General features: G+C 39.1%; 1 protein-coding gene across 18 annotated transcripts in view; it reads left to right on the top strand.

Annotated features, from left to right (window-relative positions):
- Positions 1-12,990, top strand: part of PTPRK (protein tyrosine phosphatase receptor type K) — a 389,377-nt gene extending 376,387 nt beyond the window's left edge. For all 18 annotated transcript variants that reach the window (XM_042017411.1, XM_042017415.1, XM_042017404.1 and 15 more), the window contains 7 exons: positions 1,140-1,289; positions 1,860-2,033; positions 4,638-4,769; positions 4,992-5,117; positions 7,078-7,241; positions 8,505-8,640; positions 11,018-12,990. In XM_042017411.1, the coding sequence (XP_041873345.1) occupies positions 1,140-1,289; positions 1,860-2,033; positions 4,638-4,769; positions 4,992-5,117; positions 7,078-7,241; positions 8,505-8,640; positions 11,018-11,071 (936 nt within the window). In that variant the 3' untranslated portion in view covers positions 11,072-12,990. The remainder of the gene's footprint in view (positions 1-1,139; positions 1,290-1,859; positions 2,034-4,637; positions 4,770-4,991; positions 5,118-7,077; positions 7,242-8,504; positions 8,641-11,017) is intronic.
- The last annotated feature ends 1,527 nt before the right edge of the window (positions 12,991-14,517 follow it).

Below are 14,517 nucleotides of genomic sequence, written 5' to 3'. Positions count from 1 at the left end.
CCTGTGACCACATGGAAATCTCTGCAGTTGGCAGCCAAACATATCAGTGTAATTTGGTGCAGTTTTTATTCCATGCTGCAACACGTGGCAGTTGAACAATAGATGTTCCTGGTCAACTACGCCTGCCACAGGGCCTTTAACCTTTGGGAAGTGCATGGGGTGCATTGTTTCGGTGTGACTGCTTTAACCATCCCAGTTTAATCTGCACTTGCATGTGAATTATTCCTTTCTCTCCCTTTTGCCTCTTACCCCTCACCTTCTCTCAGAGGTTCACATACAGCAAAATAAAGCTGTCATTGCAGCAAGTTCTTGTGATGGTTATATAGTCCACAGAGATGCCAATAGCTCCATAGTTGTGTGGGTAAGGCACGCAGGCTGTAGAGCCAGAAGATGACCGTGGTCCCCAGACATGTGCTGGTTTTACAGGCACATGTTAAAGTTTGTGCTCTTAAGAACCTCATTGGTATTCATAATAGCTACATGAGGCTGGCACAGTTCTAGACATGGTTTACATCTATTATTCTTGGGGTGAGTAAATATAATGGGCATTTTGTATAAAAATTGACAGGAGGCCGAACTGAAATAGTAATGCAGTTATCTAGGACTCAGTCTATGTCAAGGCAAGTTGAGAAAAAATGGGAAGAAGTGGCTCTTCCACTGGAAGAACACTGGAATTTATTACTGGCCTAGAGCCAACTATGAGGCAACTGATGCACTAGCTTGCACATGCATAAGGAGAATGCAGCATGCCAAATACTGGCTAATCATTACTAGTGCTTGAGGCAATTTACACTTTCTGCTAACATCAGAAGGTTGAAAGCTATTTAAAAAAAAATTGGTAAAGCCAACAAGTCTTTGGCATATGTGCAGAAACCCACAAGCACTGCAAGAAAACTGAAAATCTCCTGTTACTATCCCTGTTCTGTTGTTTTACTGAATTTAAATTGCTCCTGAAGAAAACATCTGTGTGCACTACACCCCTATAAGAACAAGACTGTATTAAAGCGTTATTTAGTGTATTGATGGACAGTACTTTGAATGAGTTTAAGAGTGTGCAGTAGGCCTGTTTATCCTAAAAGAAAGAAAGATCTGTTGGTTTTAAATGGCTAAATTTTTTGTTTCTTTTCCTACTTTGATAGGAGCAGTACATCTTTATTCACGATGCCATTCTAGAAGCTTGCCTGTGTGGAGAAACTGCTATTCCTGTCTGCGAATTCAAAGCTGCTTATTTTGATATGATTAGAATAGACTCTCAGACAAACTCTTCACATCTCAAAGATGAGTTTCAGGTATTCACAGTTCCTACTAACTCTTGATGTGACAACAATTTTTTGCCTCTAGATACATTTAAATTCTTTTAAGAAGAAGGTTTTTCATATCACTTTTATAGCACTTGGTCCCTAACTTTTTTGTCTACAAAATAAAGCACCCATGTTTATGTGCTTTGCAAAGTTGTTTTAAATACACAATAGCCTCCTTTTAATAAAATTGCAGTAAATATCTGTCTGAAATAAAAACCAGTGAGTAAGAGGCAGAGAGAGTTTTGTCTTGCATTTGCACAGCGAAGGCATAGCTTTTTAGGGCTCCAAAGGACCCTCTTTGTTTTATTCCTTTCAGAAGGGATGGCGTCAGGCGGAATGTGTTCAGTGGTACACAGAGTGCCTTTAATACCTGCAGCTTAACCCCCTTGCAAAGCCCCATCATGTCCAACAAACAGATAGGAGCTTGTATTTGCTAATGTCTTCTTGCTAATGCCTCATGTTTTCTCATATTGCAATATCTTACAGTAAAACTTGGGGAATCTCGAGTCCAATGTGTGTTAGCTCAGCGTGCTAAAACAAACGTCCTCTTTCCCTTAGACCCTGAATTCTGTGACCCCTCGCCTGCAGGCGGAGGACTGCAGCATCGCCTGCTTGCCAAGGAACCACGACAAGAACCGCTTCATGGATATGCTGCCACCTGACAGATGTCTGCCTTTCTTAATTACTATTGATGGGGAGAGCAGCAACTACATCAATGCTGCTCTTATGGACGTAAGAGACTACCTTCTTTGTCTGCATAGCGTGCCATGGAAAGCTCTGTAATGTGAGAGAGAGCACTTGCTGGTTTAAGAAAGGGTAATTCTTTGTTACTGCAGTGCCCAGTAAAACAGTCCTAATGAAGAAGGGTGAGGGGGAAAGGGTAAGAAACCCCACCAGCTTGTATTTTTTGTTCAGGAGGTTTGTTATCTTTAGTCTTTGGCATCCTTGTGGGACCCACTGGAAATCTCACCTTTTTAACAGCATTATATAAAGCTCTAGTCTCCAGACCTCCAAATCTCAAATCTCAGCAGGATCTCAAAAATCTGCTGTTTGTTAGGAAGTTAATGTTATCTCTCTGAGCATGAGGTTACTATCACTATTTCATAAAAAAATCTTTCTATATTGAGGCATGAGCAACAGAGGAAGAGAAAAATTGTTTTCTTGGCATGTTTGGGTATAGAGTATAGAGCTGGGGGTTTTGTTGTTCATATTTTGAGTTGCAGCTCTTTAAAGTTGAAGTCTGAGTGACAGAAGTACTGTCAGGGGAAAAGGTGAATTAATGGGAAAAATGGAGTTGAACGTGCTTATACGTGCCTGATCGATAAAGCAGTTCACATGCTGCCAGGTACCTGCCTGTGCCTCCATTAGCATTTCTAAACTTAGTCCCCTAAAGGCACTTTTACAGTAAATACTTATATAAGTGGCCTGATTTCCAGGAGCATCTCCCCTTCCTCAAAAATGAAGTGCTGTCAGAAACTGCCATGTCAAGGAGAGATGCTGAGATAAAATGGCAAATAGCAGCAGAAATCATCGACACTGATTAGTATAGTCATCCTTGAGTTCTGCCTGAGCTAGTGCAGAAAACAAACTGATAGCAAAATGCAGTCCCTAATCTCATGACTACCTTATTGTGTCAAAAAATAGAGGAGTAGCATGTGTAAGACCAATGTATTAGGGTGTCACAGAAGCTGAACAGATGAATTAGAGCAGTGAACAGAATTCTGGTAGCAAAAATTGTTTAGAATTGCAGTTAAAATTACATTAAGCACCTGGATAAAATGGATGTGCTATGAACCAACCAACAGACCTTCACAGAGGAGTGTGGTTTGGTGTCAGAGGAAGACAGCACAGGCTGTGGGGGGCAGGAGGACTCTGAGTGTGCAACAGCATGTGGCAGGTAGGGGCATGAACCAAGCAATGTATTAATGGATCAGTAATCAGAAAGTTAGAAAAGGCAGAAGTGGTAGTAATAAAAGGAAAAAAAGCAGCAGAAAAGAAAAGGTATTATTATATTGCAGTGAAGGCATATAACAAGATTATAAGTAAAGAGTTAAAATTTTGAGTAATGCAAGCTTTTTTTTTTCTTGCATTTTGCCTTCTGGTTGTTTCTTTTAAGACTGATTTATTCAGAGAAGATGAACTCCTGGACAAGAAAAAGGGACTTTCAATAACAAAGCAGAAAGAGAAACTTACCCCTTATCTTTCTCTTATCTTGAGAAACATTAGAAATTATGGGGAAGTGAGGTAGGAAAACACCAGCTAGGACATGTTTTATTTCTTAAAAGTACAGGGGAAGAATCAAAATTGGTTGGCCCTGTGCTGTCCATGGGCAGATCTAGGAAGTAGGACATGGATTGCCAGTACCCCAACATCCTTCCTGCATTAGAAAAGGTAACAAAAATCTAGATTAAAAGTGTCAGCAACCTCCTTAATCTCTTGTCAAACAAGTACTGATGCTAAAGACATTAACAACAAGTTGTTGGAAGGTATGTCAATATATTGCACATGAAGATCCCTTAGATCAATTTTCAAATAACAAAGCTTCCATAGCAAAAGTGGTTTATCTACCCTACCAGGTCTTTCGCCGAGGTTAATTTAGTCTTCCATGGATGGTTACAAATTGCCTGCAAAAAACTTCTGTTCTATCCTCTTCTGCTTGCTGCTTGTAATACATCTGCCCCTCAGCTGTTAGTTGCATCTCAGTCACTGTGCAAGGCTGGAAATCCCTGTTGGCAGCTGTGTGTAACACAGCATATAGAAAATGGAACCTGCAGTTATGGCAGGAAGTAGTATTTTGCTGTTTAACTTATGCTTTCTGCTGGAAATGGGCCCAGTGATCCTGAAAGTCAGTTCTGTGGGTGTCCCTGTGGCTGTGCACTGTGAAATAGAGTTTGGGATTGAGTTTAGTTCCTGGTTTGGTCACAGAGTTCATGTACAACCTGCTGTGGATAGGGTGATCTTCTGAGACCTCTGCACCCCTCTCTGCATCATGGGGTGAAGGTTTCCTACTTGGCTCCTGGACACAGTGCCTAGAGCAGAGTTACCTGATCCTCAGCTCAACAAGGCCACGTAGAACATCTTCAGTGCCCAGAGCATATCTGAGTGTAAATACAGGGCTTGTTCTGTAACCAACCACAAGGCAGAGTAACCTCTGAGCAGAGTAACCTCTTTGTTCTTATTGGAGATGATAATATATTTTTAACTTCGACATCTTCGGTGAAATATGAAGTAATTGGTATCACAGCTTTGTTCTATTTTTGTTTTTTTCTGTTGCAGTGTTTCAGTAGAAATTAAGTACTTACTTCCCATTACTAATAAAATTGTTTGCCTTTACAGAGCTACAGGCAGCCAGCAGCTTTTATTGTCACACAACACCCTTTACCAAACACTGTGAAAGATTTCTGGAGATTAGTGTATGACTATGGCTGTACTTCTCTTGTGATGCTAAATGAAGTCGACTTAGCACAGGTTAGTTTGGAGCTCAAGTTTTCCATGTACCATCGCATGCTTTAATCCCTCTGGATTTACTACATGATGAAAATGTAGAGCAGTGCAGTGACTACAATTATTCTCTGCTTTACAGCAACTAATCAACACTTAGTAAAGGTTAGGTGAGATGTCTGCAGTGGAATAAGGCAATACTCAAGTAGTAAGTTACCATTTAATGATGCCTGTTTTGCTCTGGCACAGGGCTGCCCACAATACTGGCCTGAGGAAGGGATACTGCGGTACGGCCCCATCCAAGTGGAATGCATGTCATGTTCAATGGACTGCGACGTCATAAACCGAATTTTCAGGATATGCAATTTAACAAGAGTAAGTGTTATTCTAACAATATGTGACAGAAAAATGTGTCACTTTTAATGCTCTCTAGGCTTTTGTGCTTTTTAATTTTGAATTATAGTAAAATACTAATGTTCATAAGACATTACCCAGGAAGGAGTCAGCCAAGCATCAATATCTAATACTAATTTCTAGTACTTTCCTACATCTACAGTCCTTTCCTACAGTACTTTTCTACACTAAGCAGACAGAGCTTTAAGGTGAAGGGACATTGTTCTGAGGCATTCTCACTGATGAGTGAAAAGCATTCTGTACTCTGTTTGTTTGGTGTACAGTAAAAGAAATATCCCTGTAATTAACATGTACTGACAGATATTTAGTTCATAGCTTTGGTAAGAGGTTTTCTGTGGTGAATCAGGAACAGGAACACTGAGGCTGATTGTACAACCAGCACCTTCTCAGCCTAAAATGTGAAAACCACAACATGAAAGGCAGATTGCGGCACCCTGCAAAGCAGGGTGTGAAAAAACTCTGAAAGTTCCTCTGCCTCTAAAGGGTTCTGCCACCACTGTGCCTCGACCTACATTTATCTTTTTCTCAACTTCAGTAGCAGTGCCAGTCTTGCATTCTTGTCAGCTCTTTGATACCTTGCACCATCTTGTCTTTTTGCTGTCCCATAGTGTTTCACACTCTTGCAGCACCTTCTCAAACCCTACTCGCCACACAGTGTTTCCTCTTTAGCTCACCTCTATGAATTGCTTATTTAAGTTGCCTGCCACAAATGCTTGTGACACTGTTCTATATACAATTAACCAGCAATCCTTATTTTACTTACCACAACTGTTTTTTCTCTTCCATCCAGTACTGAACTTATCACCAGCTGCTAGTGTATCTTGAGTATATGTTTAACTCTCATTTATCTTAAAAGACAACTGTGGGGAAAATTGATTACTGTGTACACTAAGATTTTTCTTGTATTTTATTTTATTTTATTTTATTTTATTTTTGTTTTATTTTGTCACATTTTCATTTTTCTGAGGGCAAATATCAGTTTTCATGTGGCCAGTATGTTGCTCAAATTTTTATTTTGCTTATATTCAGAATTGCAAAAAGCATTTTCAGCTCTTCTTGAAAACTACAGGAAACTAAAGTGTGGGCACACTGGCAAATATTACACCATAGTGCTTTTTTCTTGTATTTTGAACTTCCTCTTTTTTTTTTTTTTTTTCCATTTCTTCTTTTTTTTATGATGCTTTGCTTTTCTTCTCCTCTACTTGCTTCTGTCTCCCATGCCCTTTTGCTCATAAATCTTGCTTTTAAAAATCTCTCTGCTCTGTTCTTCCTTTTCTAAAATCCATATTCCTACTCGTCATCTTCAGCTTCAAGAAACTAGATAGACTATTTATTCTTCCTCTTACTGGGGCCTTTCTTGTGACAGTCTAATTCTGTTCAAAGATCTCCCTGTGTCACATCTACCACATGCGAGGCTCAGAGACTGGCAGCAAGGCTGTCATGACAGTCTGGCACAAAGGGAAGATTTCAAGGACAGTAGTCATGTTTGTGCACCAATATTACTTGTTGTTCATTTATAATGGGGTTAGTTCATGCATAGGAGCCAAAGGTTTCTCTCTTTATTTCTGAGGGTCTAAGGATTTAATAGTGATATTGTAAATTGATTATTGGTGTTACGCAACCTTGGCACATAGAATCTCTGGAATCTAGGGAATTTGTTGATTTAACATTCAGGATAGGTTATATTTGTGATTGATAAACTGTAGTGTTGTCTTCAGTATAGTTCCCTTTTTTACCTCTTCTGACATCTTCCTTTAGCTGAAGTGGTAGAAATTACTGGAAGCCCTACCATGCAATGTATACTACGTTAGAATCTGTACATAATATAAACACCTAGGTTTCATGTTAGTTTTATATTTTGTTTTTCTAAACCAAGATGTAAAGGTGCCATTTTGACCTAAAGCTCTTGGATTTCCCTCAGCCACAAGAAGGCTATCTGATGGTCCAGCAATTCCAGTATTTGGGATGGGCTTCTCACAGAGATGTACCAGCTTCCAAGAGATCCTTCTTGAAGTTAATTCTTCAAGTTGAAAAATGGCAAGAGGAATGTGAAGAAGGGGAGGGCCGGACCATCATCCATTGCCTGTGAGTAACTTGGAGAAAGTCAATTGCTGCTCTTCAAATAAATTCTTAAAAATTAGTTCTTAGTTTAAATTTGAGCAGTATTCTTATGGATACCTTCTTTTGCACATGTGCCTGCTACTTTTCTAATATATAAAAAGAAAGAAGTACCACTGCCTACCACTCTAGGTTGGTTTTTTGTCAACTTTTGGATTTTTCTGTGTCAGGTCAAGGAATGAATATTTTGGGGGTGGTACTATAATGATACTGTGTATACTGTCATCTTCTGTACATAATAGCATGTTTTTCAGGTGCAAGAGTTGTACAGATCTGTTTCTTCTGCCTGGTTTCAGTAAGGAAGTCTTTTATACTGAGTGCCAAATAGGGGTTTCTTGTGTCTCTTTTGGATAGTGTGCTACATTTTTCCCCAAAAGGAAGGCCTACAGTATTTTGATAGATTTAAACTATGGATAGATGAAATCAGATAAAAAGCTCTATTACACTACATGATACTAAAACTATTGTTGGTAAATGACCACTGGCTGCTTACCTGATACTGAAATGGGAGCTGGTTTGGAAGTTTTGAAAAGACAGCATCTTTTTCTTCCTAAGCAGAGAATAATCAATCTGTCTCCTACCTTATTTAAATAAAACATTTAAAACCTAGGAACTGAAATATGTGTATCTCCTTACTCTGCAAAAAAGTCTTCTGTTTAAAAGTTCAGAATTAACTAGTGACCCGTGTCTCCCTGCACCACCTCAAACTTAATAAGAAGAAATACCTACCTTAATTTCTTTGAAATTAAGATTAAAATAGTTCAGAAGTGTCCCCAAAGGTCAACAAGTTGTTAAATCAGTGATGCCTTAACATATCTGGTTGAATAATCCTCATATCATAGGTGAATTTCAGTGAGTGTCTTTCCAGAACTAAGTGCAAAATGTACTTGGCATTGAACTTGTTTTTATTATTTCTAATGTTCTACTTGCCATTGAACTTGGGTATTTTTTTTTTTTAATTTCTGATGCATATGTAATTTAGACTTCTAGCATGGTTGGGCAGCATGATGGGCTGTAAGGGCAGAATTCAAAAGCAGTAATTAAGAGGAAGGTCAGAAAAAGCAAATGTCTTATACCAAACCCACTGGAGCTGCAAAGAAATTGCTAAAGTCTGGTGTCCCTCTGGGACTCAGGAATCACTTGTGCTTTCAGAGTGAAAGAACAGAAGTGTGTTTTGGATGCTCTCTTAGGCCACAGTGACATTTAACTCTCTCCTTTCCTTGTGTACAGAAACGGCGGTGGCCGGAGCGGGATGTTCTGTGCCATTGGCATTGTGGTTGAGATGGTGAAAAGGCAGAATGTGGTGGACGTTTTCCATGCTGTGAAGACCTTGCGGAACAGTAAGCCCAACATGGTAGAAACTCCGGTAAGCCCCGCAGGGTTACTGCAAACAGCCAGGGAGACAGAGGCTGTCTCGTTGTGTGAGCTGCGTTTTCAGTCCCGTGCCCAAAAACCAGTGCAAACCTACCTTGGGTCACAAGAAGAAAGGACAGATATTGAGTGTAAACGCAAGTCAGCATCATGAGAGGACAGGCTTAGCATTTTACATTACTTTTCTTGTAGTGGTTGCATGCTTTTCACAGAAAGCATTCTGAGTTAACAGAATGCACTTTAATTTCCCAAAATAACTCGGTCCGTTTGAAAGGAAGTTGCAGCAGGCTGTGCTCACACAGGTCGTCTTGAAATTGTACAGAGCAAGGTATTTCTCCTTGGTAGGAGCAAGTTGTGAAGTACAGATTTGTAGCTGGATATGTGAATATATTGCTCCTTAGTAACAACTGCTGCTTTGAAAGTTGCACTGAATAATGATAATCTTTTTCACTCAGATTTGTAGTACTCAAAATGATACCTCAGAACTTTAAAATTGAACACTTGGATCTAGTATGTTGCAAGTGAATATATAAAATCATTTAGGTTGGAAAAGATCCTTAAGATCATTGAGTCTGACAGTTCTATAATAAACGATAAACTAATATAAACAATATGAGCCTGAATTAGCAAAACTGCAAGACTAAATATCTGTATGTACATTGCCAGAACTCAACCTTGAATTTTCTGGTTAATCTTTATGCATGCAGTATGAGTGCCTGTCTATTCAAACATTTGCTTCAGTCACAAAACCCAAGTATTAAGGACTGGAAGGTCCTTAAAAAAATTCTCCCACATGGTTGTTTTTCCTTTTTGTAGGTGAATGAAAGCAGGTTATGTAGTGTTTGGGAGTTTCTGCCATTTGAGTCTCACACTGCCAGCTGCCAGTGTCACTTTTCAGCCAGATGGCTGCCTACAGCATAAAAATCAGGGATGCCAATTGAAATTAAAAACATTTTGTAGTTTACGCATAGTGGAAATTGCTTCTGACCCTGTGAACTTGCATATTGTGCAAAATGGCTGTAGCTGCCTCTTCTCATATTCCCCTTTTTCCAGGTGCCAGTGTTTGCTTAATATCAAATAGCTTCTGTGGCATGATTCTCTTAATCATTGTGCATCACTTCTATCCCTTGCCACCACACAAATTAAGATGGCTAACATGTTAACAAATAGAACACCCTGTAGCAGCAGTGACACTGGGCTAGGTATTGCTGCTTTTGCTGCAAATGCTTTGCATTCTCCTGTGCCACAGACATCTGAGACACAACACATTGAATTGCTGCCTGGATTTCAGTACACTGCTGTCAAGAAAACAGGTCAGATCACATGGAAAATTATTTGTGTCTCTGTAAAGGGAGGCCAAGGTAGATTGTGTTTGTTTCTGATAAGTGCCCTGTAAACTTATATTGCATTTCAAAATAGTCCTGAATTCCAGTGCAGCTTTACACTGAAGTTGCTACATTTTTTTAGTTATGTATTTGTGTAGTGTGGATTTTTATTCAGAACAGTTGAACAGCAGAAGTTGTTGAGTCGTTAGTTAGAAAACAAAGCAGGGAAACCACTATACAGCACTGTCATGTGCCCTACATACAGCAACAGGATCAGATAACAGCAGTGAGCAGTGTAATAGAGCCTTTACAATATCCCCGCAATTTCCTGTTAATGCATCACACTATCTTCCTTTGCAAACAAAAATAAATCACAAAGGCAGATTTGTTTTTTTAAATCATAAGGACAATAGACATCAAATTAATTTCCTTGGCTTTATTTCTTCTTCCCCTCTCCTCTCTCCTTCCTCTTCCCCATCTCACAGTATCAGCTCAACAGCAGCATTGTTGAGGAGAAATAATAACCACAGTGAGGTTTTATGCTTTAACTTCTCTTTTAAATGTGCATCTGATATTTTGGATGCTACATCAACAGGACTGTACCAATGGGCTCTGGACCCCAAGCAGTTCCATGTCATGGCTCAGTATTCCCCATCCATTCTCTGGCTGCCCAAGCAGCAGGCACCAGTTACTGCCCAATATCTGCTAACTCAAATAGAAGTTTGACAAACAGAGTCGAGATGCTTTCACTGCAAGAATGTTCTGACTGAGAGGAGAGCTTTTCACATTTGATAAAAGAGTTCAGAAGCTGAAAAGATCAGAGAAGCACATCATTGCTTTCCATGGTCGGGGTCCTTTTTCACTTCACTGGTTAGGGTGAGTTTTTAAATCAGGGCTGGTAATATACTTGTGTAATAGGGGGGAAAAGTAGAAAATCCAATCCTGTCTGGCTTACTAGTTAGCAAAGGATGTTCTTAGTTACAGATATTGCTGCTAAGATTTTAGATTTTAATGTACCTTCTGTTTCTGTACCTTCTCCCCTTAAAGGAGCAATATCGTTTCTGCTACGATGTTGCGCTGGAGTACCTGGAATCCTCTTAGTCGGAAGGGATGTGGCGAAGTTCACCAAATATATGAATCTCAGTAAGCTGTTTTGACAACAGTTCTTGATCCTGTGAAGAAAGATTTTAGGGGAAGAAGGGGGTGGGAGGGATTTTAAATTTTAAATGCAAAGTATTTTTCTTATGAAGTTGTGTATCTTAATAAAAGAACTCAATCTGTTTCTATGCTTGTATACAGTATCAACATTTAGTGCCACATAAATACTATTTAATGAAACCCAGAGTCAGAAGAGATTTGCGCAAATTAGACCTTCTTGTGTGTGTATATGCAGCCGTCTCTCAAATGCAGTAGAGCGACCATCTGTTGCATGTATCAATATTTCCTATATGGTATTAATTTTTTTCTTTTGATACATTGTTAAAGTACAATAACGGTGCAGATTGATAGTAAGGTTCATTCTTTATACGTTTCAAGTGTTGCATATATATATATTATGTATAGTAAAAGAAAAACTGGCTTATTTTGTTTTAATGTGCAATGATGGCTGGATCACATAAAGATCTTTATAAAGAAACTTAAATATAAGCCAAAGACTCAAGTGTAAATATGTCTATATGGAGAAAGCACATGTATTTATTGTTTACTTGCATTCCTTTTTTGATGGCTGAAAAAAAGAAGAACCATTTTTCTTGAAGAAAGCTTTTTTTGCTGAAATCAAGTGTAAACAATTTTTGTAGTTTATTTTTTGTATGTTTTAGTGTAAGTAGAAGACATACTTTTTATGCATAGACCAAGAAACATTGGTATAGTGGTTTTGTTGTGTACATGCTTGTGATTCAAATTCATGTAAACAACTTGATTATAGAAGGTCTTTAAGTACAGGACCAAAATCTAAACATTTTCCTGAAAGTGTATAGTTTTTCACAGTTGCATTAGTTAAGTACTGATCAAAAAACTATGTAAGGAAGTGCACACTTCAAAATGGCCCTGCCTGTGACTTGCACAATATTGGAAGAAATTTTTAAGATCCATTAAAATTGTACAGGAACTAATTGTTTAAAAAATATTGAAGCACAGATCAACAGAACTGTGACACAAATAGATGGGTCTGCATATGCCCTTCAGGGTAAAAAAGTATTTGTTTAGCAAATTGTAAAATTAAGCAATGTTAATTTGATGTCTATGAACATGTAAGCTTTGCTTCCAAGAAAGCAAAATTTTAATAAACCAATGCCAGATTCTGATTATTATAGTTGTGGTGTACAAAATATTACTTTGCTTTTGCTTAGCTTGCATCCATTTCTTCACAAAGTTTCCTCTATATTAACAGCTGAAATCATTCCAGTCTCTTCTTGGTCATTTTTAGAAATGACAGTAAAATGCTATGGTGCTTTTAAATATTCTGTAAAGTAAGAGTGAACTAAATTTTTATTTAAAGATTGGTTTATATTTTTTTCCTACTTTGATAGCCTCTCACTTACTGTCCTTGTTAAGGAGTCATTCTTGTCTGGAAGACCAATGTATTTGGATAAGGAAAATCTCAAAAGGAAATAGTATTATTTTTCACCCTGGTGTTTCAGGGAGTATGTCATAAGACTCCATGTGTCTCATGGAAGTGAGGGGACTGAAAACCTGACCCAGAGAGAGCACAAAAAGAGTGCGCAGTGGAAGAATAGAAGTGTTCCTAACCTTGGACACTTGAAGGGGGAAATGTTTCACTCCCTGAGGCGATGGAGTATGTCCTAAGTGTCTTCCTTCAGATACATGGAATTATCCATTCAACACTAGAAACAGCAGAGAAATGTTTAGCGAAACACTGCTTCTCAAATTTTTTTAGTGCCTCCATCTATACTGCAGAGCTCCACCTGTTTCAGATCTAAACCACTTATTTTTTTTTGTCACCACTGTTAATTTCTACTTATAAACAGCAAGATAAATAAATAAGGTTTGAAAATGTTCACCGGGTCTGGTTTCTTAATACTCAAATTGCCCTATTTTTTCTTCTGCCACACTGGAAAGTGGATTACAAGTTACGTGCTTTGTAACATTCTTAACTTTCCCTATGAGAAAATGGCGTTCAACTAACTTTGGCAGTCAAAGTGCTGGGTCTGTTACCTAGAGCTGACTGTCTGGTCACCACATTTTGTGGAAACAACATGCCTGATGCATCCTGCCTGTTAGACATCTGTCTGGCACTAAATGATTTTGACTGTGGAAAAATCTTCCTCTGTTGTCTGTAAAGGATGTTGAGAAGATTAGAAGTCTAGATTAATTTTGTGACAGATGAGATGAGTAGCTCTTAGGATTGTGGAATTCAAAAGCCACATTGTTTACTGTCCAGAATGATATTTATGTTTTGGGTGGAGTTTTTCTCATGGACAGCTGCTGTGTTTGGGACAGTGGGGTCCCCATCAGAATTTCATAATCCTGGTTAAGATCTTTGAGTTCAGCTTCCCCTGGACATTAAGCACGACTGGTGCAAGTGCCAGTATAAATCCTGGCACTGAAGCACACTGAGCCTGCAAAAGAGTCTTCCCTGGGAGCATCCCCCTTGACTAGAAGATATAGCTGCCACTGGTTATTCTGCAGAGGGGAACTCCACCAGTGTTCAAGTACTCCGAGAGTCATGTAATTTCTGTAACTGTTGCTGACTGTGGTGATCTAAAGAGCTTTTGCAATACCTCGTGATTGAAAAATTTCTGGGAAATTCTTCCTGGCAAGGTCAGGGAAAAGTATGCAGAAGGAATATGGTATGTGAGATGCAGATCAGAAATATCATTCTCCAGTAATAGTACCTCTTGAGGTCTCTTAGGCAAAAGATAATATTAGAATGTTCTTTTTAGTATAAAATCAGAAGGGACAGATTGTGCAGCTCTTCATTGTGCAGCTCTTTCCCCTCTCTTATCTCACCCAGTGTCAGCAAATGCCAGCTTTGTTTTCTGAGGGTACCAGCTCTGTTACCCCAGATAAATGCTTCTTCAGTATCGTTTTCCTACACCCGTACAAGACAAGAAAGGGAAGTGAGGGGACTGAAAACCTGACCCAGAGAGAGAGCACAAAATAGTGCGCAGTGGAAGAATAGAAGTATTCCTAACCTTGGTACACTTGAAGAGGGAAATGTTTCACTCCCTGAGGTGGTGAAAAGCCACCAGCACCAGTATCGCAATGTGCCAGCAGCTCCTAACCTGGAGTGGTCCATTCAAGATTCCTCAAAATCTTTCTGCTTGCTATTATCCTTGCTGAAATACTAGCACAGACTCAGCCAAGTGGCCAAAGCCTGCAGAGTGCATTGGCTCTGCTTTCCTCAGCAGCACGAAGACAAGGCTGGACTCACACATGCGGTAAATACAGAAAGCAAAAGGGCATCAAGGCAGAGTACAAAGAAGCACAAAAGGCTTCATCCATGGAGGTATGTGAGATGATTCAAATTTGAAATGAATGAAGTTGAAACTGGTTCAACGTCACATGATGAAAGTAACCAAAAG

The sequence above is a fragment of the Corvus kubaryi genome, unplaced genomic scaffold, assembly GCF_017639235.1.
Source record: "Corvus kubaryi isolate FWS band 111438036 unplaced genomic scaffold, C.kubaryi_AGA036_p1.0 split3-73, whole genome shotgun sequence".
Classification (NCBI taxonomy): Eukaryota; Metazoa; Chordata; class Aves; order Passeriformes; family Corvidae; genus Corvus; species Corvus kubaryi.
The sequence above is the reverse complement of the archived record's forward strand: the minus strand, read 5'-3'. Positions and strand labels throughout refer to the sequence as shown.